Source organism: Microtus oregoni, unplaced genomic scaffold (assembly GCF_018167655.1).
Source record: "Microtus oregoni isolate MIOR12 unplaced genomic scaffold, Mior012 000034F_ref0000314, whole genome shotgun sequence".
Lineage (NCBI taxonomy): Eukaryota > Metazoa > Chordata > Mammalia > Rodentia > Cricetidae > Microtus > Microtus oregoni.
Genome location: NW_024543093.1, coordinates 13,511,981 through 13,524,211, shown reverse-complemented (window position 1 = coordinate 13,524,211; position 12,231 = coordinate 13,511,981). Strand labels below are relative to the sequence as shown.

At 40.1% G+C, this 12,231-nt stretch overlaps 1 protein-coding gene across 1 annotated transcript; it reads right to left on the bottom strand.

The window, feature by feature from the left end:
- Nucleotides 1–2,086: 2,086 nt before the first annotated feature.
- Nucleotides 2,087–11,553, bottom strand: LOC121432456 (zinc finger protein 14-like). Its single transcript, XM_041630448.1, has 4 exons — nt 11,457–11,553; nt 8,077–8,203; nt 7,519–7,576; nt 2,087–6,158 (listed from the first exon to the last, which is right to left on the bottom strand). The coding sequence occupies exons 1-4, from the start codon at nt 11,457–11,459 to the stop codon at nt 4,697–4,699; spliced, it is 1,650 nt and encodes a 549-aa protein (XP_041486382.1). The 5' UTR covers nt 11,460–11,553; the 3' UTR covers nt 2,087–4,696.
- Between the last annotated feature and the right edge of the window lie 678 nt (nt 11,554–12,231).

Sequence of the window (12,231 nt, the reverse complement as noted above, 5' to 3'; positions counted from 1 at the left end):
TTGTTCACAGTGTACACCAGGGAATGGAATTGTCTGTTAGTCATCAATAGCACAACAGAGGGATTAATGTGCATGCATTCTTTGTGTTGAGACTTGGTATTACATACAATTAACCCATCCTTTCAATAAACAAGATTAAAAATTTATTTAGCTCAATAAAAAAAACTTTTAAGATCATGTCAACAAACTAGGTGAAAATATGAGGTAAGAAGAAATTGGTAAGAGGTGTGGGAAGTCCTTTTGTCTATGCGTTGCTTTTATTAGTTAATGAATAAATTTGTTTTGGCCAGTGACTTAGCAGAATAGAGCTAGGCAGGAACTCTAAACTGAATGCTGGGAGAAAGAAGGCAGAGTCAGTGAGAAGCCATGCAGCCTCTGGGGACTCATGCTTACCTTGGAGTCCGGTAGGCAACGACCTTGTGGTGATGCACAGATTAATGGAGATGGGTTAGTTTGGGATCTAGGAGCTAGCTGGGAATATGCTTAAACTATTGGCCAAACAATATTGCAATTAATACCGATTTCTCTGTGATCAATTTGGGAGTCTGAGCGTCTAGGAAATGAACAAGCAGTCTCTAGGCAACAGGAAGGAACTAAGAATGAGGAGGAACAGACACAACTTTTATTGATTATATCACTGTAAAAATAGAAAGTATCCAAATCTGCATCCCCCTTTCCTCAAAATGCAAGAGGAAAGAATGAAACAAGGCTGGAACTGTCTGCTTGCTCTAGAGAGATTATTTAAGAAATGGTATGGGCTATAATTCTATGAGTATAAAAATAAGTTTTAAGACTCAGGAATTATGCTGGCAGAAGTAGGTCCTCTAAAATCCGTAATATCACTACCCTCATTCATTGGTTACATTTCTAGTACTGGCACAATTTCCTTCTTGTTGGACAGGCCTAAATATAAGTTATACAGTAGCTTGTCACCAACAAGACAGGGATGACACTATTGTGCCTGTGTTGATATCTTGCCAGACTGATCACTGTTTGGGTTCATTGGGTTGTTATTTTCCTATTGCTATTTCCCATTTCATGACAAAAATAACTTAGGAAAGAAAACATTTTTAAACACTCATGGTTCTAGAGAATAGAGCCCATAATTATCATCACAGGTAATATGGCACAGATAGGCAAGCATAGCAATGGATACCAGCTAACAAGATCAGAAAGCTGGAGCCAGAGAGTAAGAGCTATCTTGGAACAATGTCAGCACTGAAGCCTTAAAGCCATCCCAGTGACTAATGCTCTGCAACGAGGTGACATCTTCTAATCTTTCCCACCATTTCCACTAACTGGTAAAAAACCACTCAAATATAGGGGCCTTTGGGGGCCATTCTCATGCAATCCGCAACAAAAGTTACAGTTGGGGAGGGCTATTGACCACTTCTCTCACTTGGCAAACTGAATTGCATCTATGACTATGACAGACTAATGAAGGTGATTTTGGTGTTAGATCCAGCTCAACCTTTTCCAGTCCTGAATTCCCAAGTATGGAATGTGTCAGCAAATACGAGTTACCCATAACCTCTTAAAGATGACCAAAGAAAAGAGTATTACTTAAACTGCTTGGGGAATTACATGGACCATCATGAACAATGCAAATGAAGATTTCTTATGCCTGGTGCTGTTGTTTTTATTAATATAGGGTTCCTGGGGGAAGGGACTGTCATGCCAAGTGATATAATTTCATTTAATATGTATCTGTGTGTGTTTGTATATCCACAAGTATGTACATACTCTTGTATTGACACCTGCATTATACACAAGTATAACATAACATTATTATTTATAATAGATATTGTATAATTACACTACACAAGGTGTATATATCACGCTGTACAAGACATAAAATATTGCATATATACAAAATAATTACTTTTTTTTTTTTTTTTGGTTTTTCGAGACAGGGTTTCTCTGTGGTTTTGGAGCCTGTCCTGGAACTAGCTCTTGTAGACCAGACTGGCCTCGAACTCACAGAGATCTGCCTGCCTCTGCCTCCCGAGTGCTGGGATTAAAGGCGTATTATTGTTTTATTTTTGGTTTTTCGAGACAAGGTTTCTATGTAGCTTTGGAGCCTGTCCTGGAACTAGCTCTTGCAGACCAGACTGGTCTCGAACTCACAGAGATCCGCCTGCCTCTGCCTCCCAAGTACTGGGATTAAAGGCGTGCGCCACCACTCCCTGGCTCCAAAATAACTACTTCTTAACCATTACCAAACAATATTGGCATTAGATCTTCATTCTTCTCCCGTATTGGCTGTATTCATTTTATCCCTAACTAGAATCTCCTCCTCCACGGTTTTCAAATTTTCCCCTTCCTGTCAATCACATCCAGCTATTCTCCTCTCTAGTCTCTCTCCCAATTACCAATGGCATACTATTCATGCACACACACACACAAAATCTTAAATCAGAAAATGATTTGGCAAATGGAATCAACTACAAAACGTGTGCTAAGCCAGACTCAGAAAGATAAATCCTAGCTCCAAATCTTTAGATACGAGATAAACTGAAGTAAACACAAAAACCATACCTTGCCTTAAGGAAAACATAATGCAAAGTAAATCTCCTGTATAGAAATGGGCCAATAATAAAAATGCTCAATATGTGAATGTACTTCTTTCAAGCTGTTTGTTTCTAAAGCCTTTGGACTAACTGCCAGAAAGTATTTCATTTATTATTGACTTAAGATTTAAGTATATGAAAAAGTTTCACAACTGTTATTTCATTTAAAATGACACTCAGATTTTTCAGTTTTGCAATGAAAATTTCTTACTGGATATTTTTTTTTCCCCTTTGGTTTTTTGAGACAGGGTTTCTCTGTAGCTTTGGAACCTGTCCTAGAACTAGCTCTTGTAGACCAAGCTGAGGTCAAACTCACAGAGATCCACCTGCCTCTGCCTCTCAAGTGCTGGGATTAAAGGCGTGTGCTTGGATTTGGTTCTTTTTAAACCCCAAGGTGGATATCTGAATTTCCTTTTCATAGCTCTGATAAATTCCAACTAGTAGAAAAACGTTTAGAAGGAAGTGTTACAATGGGCTTGACGCTGCAGAGTGTCAGGATCTCTTCAGGAGGAGTAAAGGCCTGATGGCAGGACTCACATGATAATATACAATCAGGAGGCAGAGGGAGTAGACTAGGAGTGTCTTGTCTTGAAATCTCAAACTCGCTGAGAGTGACAGATGTTCACCACAGGCCATAGTGTTTAATTGTCCTCAAACTGTTCCACCAATGAGAACAAAGTTCCCAAGCACACCAGTACTATACCTGCTTTCAAAGCTACTGCCATAGCCACAGTTAAAAACAGAACCAAAAACCAAAAACAACAACGAAATACAGGTACTGTTCATAATGCAAGTGGTTTGCATGCTATATATAGCAAAATATTGGGCATTAACATTACACTTTTGCAGGTCTCACAATCTGTATCTTTCCACATTAAAACACTGTATTTGTCAGTTATGCCTCTACTGCTATGAACCTATCATTCTTTACTCATTTGTATTTTTCTTTCTGTGTTCATTAGGAAGCATGCATTTGATTCTCAGGAGACAACTTTCAGGAACTGGGTCTCTATTTCCACCATGCAAGATCCAATGAGGGAATTGAGATAATCGCATCTTCTGGCAAGAACCATTACTAGCTGAGACATCTCATGTTCCAATCACATTCTTCTTCCATATCTCACAACGGAAGCAATTTGACCAATGCACTGTCACAAAGTCTGCACATTGCAGCTTTCACTGTGAGATCATTTTGGGTTTGACCATAGGTCTGAAACATGGAAATTCAGGAACAGATTGTTTAAGAGGATAGGGTTTTTAAAAACTGTGAACATTTTTCCCACATTTGTTAAAAACATAAAAGCTTTCCCCAGTGGGGGGAAAAATGAATATAAGAACTGCGGCTGCTAAAGGATTATGTGATTATACACGTAAGATCTGTCTCTAGGGTAGATTCTTAGAACTTCATGGAAACAGAAACTTATGAACGCTTTTGACAATATTTGAATGCATACATGCATTAGACCTCTTTCCTGTGTAAATTCTTACATGAGGGTTACAGAAACTGGAAGTGGTGAAGGCTTTCCCACACTGCTACTATTGGTAAGGTTCCTCACCAATGTGAGATAGTTTATATTTGATAAAGTAAGAACAAAGAAATCGTTTTCCAAATGTTTATGAACAGAGGGTTTCTCTCCAATGTGAATGTTATTACTACTCTTGGGCAAAGTGGAAATAGTGAAGGTTATCCACAGTGCTAAGCAGCAGCATTAGGCTACCAACTAGTGTGAAGCATTTCATGTCTGGTAAGATGACCAGAGCAGCTGAAGGCTTTTTGACAATTCTTACATGCATAAGGCCTGTTTTTTGAGTTAACTCTTTCATGGCTTTTAAAATCACTAGACTAAATGAACCCACATGTTTTAAACACAGGAGGTTTCTCTCCAGTGTGATTTTTTCATGCAAGTTAGACCAAGCAGAAGTGTTGAAAGTTTTTCCACAATGGTTCCATGAGTTAGGCTTGTCTCTAGTGTAAATCATTTCATGAATGTTCAGATGACTGTAGTGGGTGAAGGCTTTTCCACAATGCTCACATCATGAGGCTTCTCTCTAGTATGGAGTCTTTCAGAAGTCTTACACAAACTGAAATTGGTTTTTCAACAAGGCTTCCACACATAAGGCTTTTCTCACGTGTGACGCCTTTCATGTCTGTAACGACTACTGGAGTCACTGAAGGATTTTCCACAATGCGTACATGCATAGGGCTTGTCTTTGGAGTGAACTCTTTCGTGCTTGTTAAGATCACTAGACTGAATGAACAGTTTCCCACATGTTTTACAGACAAAGTCTTTCTCTCCAGTGTGAATTTTTTCATGCAAGTTTCGACAAGTAGAAGTTTTGAAGGTTTTCCCACAATGTTTACATGCATAAGGCTTCTCTCCAGTGTGAACTCTTTCATGAGCGTGCAGTTGATTGGAGCGGGTAAACGCTTTTCCGCAATGCTTACACACATAAGGCTTCTCTCCAGTGTGAACTCTTTCATGACCTTTACATGAACTAAAATTAGTGAAAGTTTTCCCACAATACTTACATGTATAAGGCTTCTCTCCTGTGTGAATCCTTTCATGCCTGTTACGACGACTGGAGTCACTGAAGGCTTTCCCACAAAACTTACATGCATAAGGATTCTCTCCAGTGTGACTCCGTTCATGTCTGCTACGGCGACTTAGGTCACTGAACGCTTTTCCACAATGCTTACAGACATAAGGCTTTTCTCCACTGTGAATTCTTTCATGAATATTACAATAAGCAGAACTGGTGAAAGCTTTTCCACAATAGTTACATGCATAAGGCCTTTCTCCAGTGTGAATTCTTTCATGAATGTTTCGGTAAGAGGAACTGGTGAAGGCTTTCCCACAATGTCTACATGCATAGGGATTCTTTCCAATATGACTGCTTTCATTATTGTTATGATAACTGTATTGTGTGAAGGCTTTTCCAAAATGTTTACAAGCACAAGGCTTCTCTCTACTGTGAGTTACTTCATGGTTTTCAAAACATTTTGCATAACTAAATGTTTTGCCACACTGACTACAAATGTACCTTTTCTCTCCAATATGACTTTTTTCATGGCTGATAAGGTTACTGGAATGAATGACTGATTCTTCACAGAGTTTACATACAAATGGTCTCCCTTCTTTATTGATTCCTTCATCATTCTGGCCATATGTGCATCTTGTTAAGTCATTCTCATTGAGTTTATCTCCAGTGTGAGCTCTCTCCTGAGGCTGATCAAAACAGAGACTCCTACAAGTCTCATTACATTGTTGATTTTTGCAGGGTTTCTCCTTAGGAGAAGTTTCCAGTTCCAGAAGTGATTCAGAATGACTAATAAGTTTCCAATGTTTCTGATGTATAAAATCTTTTGCCATAGCTTCCTTACATACAGATCGTATCCCTCTAGGTTGTTCTCTGAGATACCCATGTGAGGATGAATGACAAATGATGTTTTTTACATGCAATGGACTTTGATGAACTCTTACTCCTGGGTGCACGTCTTTATTGATGATAGTCTCTGTAATAGGTTTCTGGTTCTTATCACACTCACTATTGCATTCATATCCACAGTCTTTCTCAATCACCAGAGTTCTGCAAAAAACGAGAAAAACATTAGTGTGGCCAAGGGAAATATCTGAGACTGTGTGTGTGAACCACTGTAACTATACTATACTATACTATCTCAGGGGCAACTAAAGAATGCCATCAATGTTAAGGACAATATAGGCCGCATGTAGAGATCCTGTCATGTGCAAAGAAGTAGAGGGTTGACTATTTATATAGTCTTCCAGCGGATCGGATTTTCATGATCAGCATTCACGTGGAGGGCTCACAAGTTCCTGTTACTCTTGATCTAAAGGATCTCTTTCTCTCTTCTGCCTTCTACAAATGTTTTTGTCATGCAAGAAACCATACACATGAACACATAAAGTAAATGAATGGCATAAAAAAAGTGAATATGGAGGCAAAAGTTCTATTGTTGGAAGACAATAATAACAATCACATAAAATGCTGAAACACTGTGGCATTCTAAATACTCAGCCCGTTTTGGTTGGTTATCAACTAGATTCATCTAGGGTCATCTGAGAATAGAAACCCTCAATGGAGAAAATGGCTCAATCAGCTTGGCCTGTAAACAAGCCTGTGGATTTTCACCTTCCTGATTGGTAAAGGAGGCCTCTGCCAATGCTGGGTAGTGTGCCCACGGCAGAAGTGCACGAGATGTATAGGAAAGATGCCTGCGACTTAGTTTTGTTCAACATTACACGAACTAGGACACACATCCGAGAAGAGAGAAACTGAATGGAGAAAATGCCTTTATCAAGTTGACATTTAGGTCTATCTGTGTGGGCATTTTCTTGATCACTGATTGAGGTAGAGTGCCCCAGTCCACTGTGGGTATTGTCCCCCTAGAGGTGTGGGCCAGAAGCTAAGTAATGGATGAGGAGCACACCAATGAATAGAATTTCTCCATCACCTCTGCTTCAGTTCCTGCATCCAGATTCTTGCCATGTTTGGGCTCCTGCCTTGACATTCTTCTATGATTAGGCTGTGACAAGGAAGTGTAAGTCAAAATGAGCTCTACCTCTGAGTTGTGTGGGTTTTTTTTTTTTTGTCACAGCAAAAGAGAGAAAATAAATGACAGTTCTAATAAGAAAGGACAGAATAATATACGTAAAAAAAGTAAATACTTTTGGATATGAAGGTAAGTTTTGTGTAATAAGCCACCAGAAAAGCTCCTTCAGAGCTTAATGTCCCTGATGTATTTATGATATTAATAGATTACATAGATGGGATACTCAGATATTGAATGGTAAATCAATGCTCTGTTACAGGAATTTGTGTAGGATCATTTTTCACTTAGGTTTACTTGGAGCATTTGGCAGGATCTCAGTTGGTTTATGATTCCCAAATATTTGACATAAACTCTTGTCCATTGAATATAAATTACCTTGTATTTCTGCTGAGATCTTTGTAGTCCTCTTCAATATTTTCTTCTAGTGCTTTCTCTGGAAGAAAATTCAGAATACTTTATGACATTCATATTGAACATAAAAAATTATTACAATCTAGCTTTTATGACATGGGTATTCATACTAAATTTACCACATATTCCCTTCAAGAATCCAAATCACAACACTACACACATAAGCAGAAAACAGTTGCACTCTAACTGAATAAGCAATGGGAGCACTGTAAATTTTGGCCTCCACCTTTGGAGGCCCCGCCCCTGTGCCCCTTGCACCTTGACACCTTGCTGAGGAGGGCCGAGGAGGGTCAAGATAGGCCACCAAACCTTGGCCCCTCCCCAGAGGAGGTCAGGACCACTTCCCTAGCCTATTTAAACTGCTCCCTGGAAAGTTAACATGTGGTCACGTCTTGCCCCCGCCCCTCCCCCCAGTTTGTTTTGATTCAGCATGATTGGGATTTTTGCCTTGACAGAACTTGTGTTAGAAAATATTCCTAACAAGCACGTTTTTTTTTTTTGTTTTTTTTTGTTTTTTTTTACCTACGAAGATCAGGTTTAAAAATGTTTCTTCCATCACAGCACTGTAGAGCTTCTTTTGAGTAGAATCCAACAATGCCCACTCTTCTACAGTGAAGTTCACAGCAACATCCTCAGAGGTCACTAGCTCCTAAGAGTGCATATATTAGGATGGTTAGCTTTACCTGACAGGCTGACAAGATACAGAATCATCTAGCATATATGTTTCTGAAGATACCTCTAAGTGATCCTTTAAATAGGATTAACTGAAGAATACGTGTGGGAGGCTATCTTGATTACTTATCTAATACAAGAAGATCCACTGTCTCAGTTACTATTTGCCTGCCAGTCAGGCATCACAATCCCTGACTTCAAACGATACTACAGAGCTACGGTACTGCAAACAGCCTGGTATTGGCATAAAAACAGACAGGAGGACCAATGAAGCTGAATCAAAGGCCTGGATATTAATTCACACACTTTAGAACACCTGATTTTTGACAAAGAATCAAAAAATATCAAATGGAAAAAAGAAAGCATTTTTAACAAATGGTGCTGGCATAACTGGATTTCAACATGTAGAAGAGTGAAAATAGACCCATATCTATCACCATGCATAAAACTCAAGTCCAGATGGATCAGACCTCAACATAAAGCCAGCCACACTGAACCTCATAGAAGAGAAAGTGGGAAGTACGCTTGAACACATTGGCACAGGAGACCCCTTCCTAAATATAACCCCAGCAGCACAGACACTGAGAGAAAAAAATTAATAAATGGGACCTCCTGAAACTGAAAAGCTTCTGTAAAGCAAAAGACATTGTCAACAAGACAAAATGACAGCCTACAGAATGAGAAAAGATCTTCACCAACCCCACATCAGACAGAAATCTGATCTCCAAAATATATAAAGAACTCAAGAAATTGGTCATCAAAAGAACAAATAATCCAATAAAAAAAATGGAGTACAGAGCTAAAGAGAGAACTCTCAAAAGAGAAATCTAAAATGGCTGAAAGACACTTAAGGAAATGTTCAACATCCTTATTCATCAGAGAAATGCAAACCAAAACAACTCAGAGAATCCATCTTATGCCTCTAAGAATGGCCAAGATCAAAAACACTGATGACAACTTATGCTGGAAAGGTTGTGGGAAAAGGAGAACACTTCTGTACTGTTGGTGGGAATGCAAGCTGGTACAGCCCCTTTGGACGTCAGTGTGGTGATTTCTCAGAAAATTAGAAAACAACCTTCCTCAAGACCCAGTAATACCACTTTTGGGTATATATCCAAAGGATGCTCAATCATGCCACAAGGACATGTGCTCAACTATGTTCATAGCAGCATTGTTTGTCATAGCCAGAACCTGGAAACAGCCCAAATGTCCCTTGACTGAAGAATGGATAAGGAAAATGTGGTACATTTACACAATGGAGTACTTACTACACAGTGGAAAAAATAACATCTTGAAATCTGCAGGAAAATAGATGGAACTAGAAAACATTATTTTGAGTGAGGTAACCCAGACACAGAAAGACAATTATCACATGTACTCACTCATAGGTAGTTTTTAAACATAAAGCAAAGAAAACCAGCCTACAAATCAAAATCACAGAGAACCTAGACAACAATGAAGACACTAAGAGAGACATACATAGATCTAATCTACATGGGAAGTAGAAAAAGACAAGATCTCCTGAGTAAATTGGGAGCATGAGGACCTTGGGAGAGGGTTGAAGGGGGAGGGGAGACACAGGGAGGGGAGCAGAGAAAAATGTAGAGCTCAATAAAAATCAACAACAGCAAAAAAGAAAATACACAGACTAACAAAATGGTTGCGAAAACAGGATCCATCCTTCTGTTGCATCCAAGAAACATACCTCAATACCAAGCACAGGTATCACCTCAGGGAAAAGGATTGGAAAAAAAGATATTCTAAGTGAATGACCTAAAAAGCAAGTTGTTGTAGCCATTTTAGCATACAATAAAATGGTCTTCAAACCTAAACTAATTAAAAGACACAGGGAAGGATCAGTGGAAAAACATACCAAGATGGCATTTCCACTCTTAACATCTCTGTGCCCTCCGAATGAACTAAACAAGGCCTATGTGAATCCACAGACTGAAGCAGCAAGCCTAGGGGCCTACATGGATCTGAACCAGGTCCTCTGGGTATATATTATAGCTTTCAGTTTAGTACTCTTATGGGACACCCGAACATGTGAACTTGTGGGTCTCTTTTTCTCCATGAGGTTGCCTTGTCCAACCTTGTTCTGATGTTTTCTGTTTTACCTCATTATATTTTATTTTGTCATGTTTGGCCACTATCTCTTATAAACTTGTTATTGTCTAATGAGAGACAGAAAGGGAGTAGACCCAGAGGGGAGGACAAATAGAAAGAAACTGGGAGAATAAGAGGGAAGGGAAACAATAATCAGAATATGCTGTCTAAGAATAGAAACTGTTTTCAATAAAATGAAAATATATAATAAAGAATCACTACAAACAACACATGAAGCAAATTGAAATTTATCTTTCTTCAGACTGGTAACTTTGGACAACCTCAGTCAGGAAAACAAGAAAAAATGCCTTGCACGTTATAATTTTGTGAAACTAAAGCAAAACATGGGGGCTAGAGAGATGACTCAGTGGTAAAGAGCACTTGTTGCTCTTGCAGAGGACCTGGATTCAGTTCCTAGCACCCACAAAGTGGTTCACAACCAGCTGTCACTCCAGTTCCGTGAGAACCAAAGGCACCACCAAGCATGCGAGTGGTACACAAACATATAGGCAGGGAAGCGCACACACAAAACAAAACGCATAAATCTAGAATAAAATTAAAAATACTAAAGAAAAACAAAACAAGAAAACCGAAGGCAAAAATCCAAAAACCATATTGAATAAGGTGTTAAGGAGAGACAGTTCTGTGGGAAACTTCTCAACCACCAGGAGGCATGGGAAACAATTCTGAGGCAGACCAGATGACGGAGGGGAGGGCATGGGAGGAGACAGAAATGATATCCGAGGTGATAATGCATAAAACCTAAATCAAAGCAAACAGAAGCACAAGCGAAGGGAAACTGCACAGACCCCCCAGGTCCCTACAGTTCGGGCTCAGCATTTCCAACCCGCCAGCGTCGCAAGGTCTGAGTAGGCGAAGGTCCATGACAAGGACTAACCCAAGAGTGCTGGAGATTGCGGGGAAGCAGCTTCACCAGAACAGAAAACTGGGGCACTCGGGGCTCAAGGTTTCCGTGGGGTGCACACTGCACGCATAGGTAGGCATAGGCATTGTTGAGCCAGACTCCGCCTTCCACTGGACTGCACAGCGCCCGGGAAGACTCCAGGTACTGGCGACGCAAAACCCAACTGTCCCCAAGATTCCAGCGCCCCAGGCACACTCACCATTTCTGACGTGCCTAGGTGTCTTCTCAAAGAGGATTGGAGTCAGCGGAACACAAAGTGGTCCAGATCACAAGGATCCCCCCCGCTCCCCTCAAATAGTAAACGAAGCGTAAAAAATGACTTCCGGGACGCTGCAACCATCCGCGCCCCTGATTGGACAGTTCGGCGTCTTTTAGTAATATGGTCCCTGATTGGCGAACTGTACTCAGTCCGCGAAAATTATCAAAACAATTTAGGAAAGCTCAGCTGCAAGACCTGACTGCTCGCTCTCTCAGAAGAACGCGAGCTTCTGTGAATTCAAAGCCATTCAGGGCTACATGGTAAGATCCTGACCCAAAACGAAATAAAAAAGCCCGGCATGGTGCAGGCATTTCTATTCGGGATCTGTAAGTGCAGGCTAGCCTGGTCCAGAGAACTAGTTCCCGGACAGACCATACATAGTACCAGAGAGCTGGGCGGTGGTGGCGCACACCTTTAATCCCAGCCCTTGGAAGGCAGAGGCAGCCGGATCTCTGAGTTCGAGACCAGCCTGGTCTACAAGAGCTAGTTCCAGGACAGGCTCCAAAAACCACAGAGAAACCCTGTCTCGAAAAACAAAACAAAACAAAAAAACCAAAAACCAAAAAACAAAAAAACAACAAACAAACAAACAAACAAAAACAAAAAACAAAAAAACCCCAAAAACATGGTACCAGAGAAAAGCTGTCTCGGAAAACCAAATCAAGTAAGGAAGCAAAAATAAACAACAAAACAAATTTTAAAGCAAAAGCTCTAA

Excerpts from the sequence above, each read along its gene's own strand:
- LOC121432456 (XM_041630448.1), bottom strand. Across the intron at positions 7,577-8,076 it reads TTTAAACCTGATCTTCGTAG|AGAAAGCACTAGAAGAAAAT; the intron begins GTAAAAAAAAAC and ends ATTTTCTTCCAG. Across the intron at positions 6,159-7,518 it reads GATCTCAGCAGAAATACAAG|AACTCTGGTGATTGAGAAAG; the intron begins GTAATTTATATT and ends CGTTTTTTGCAG.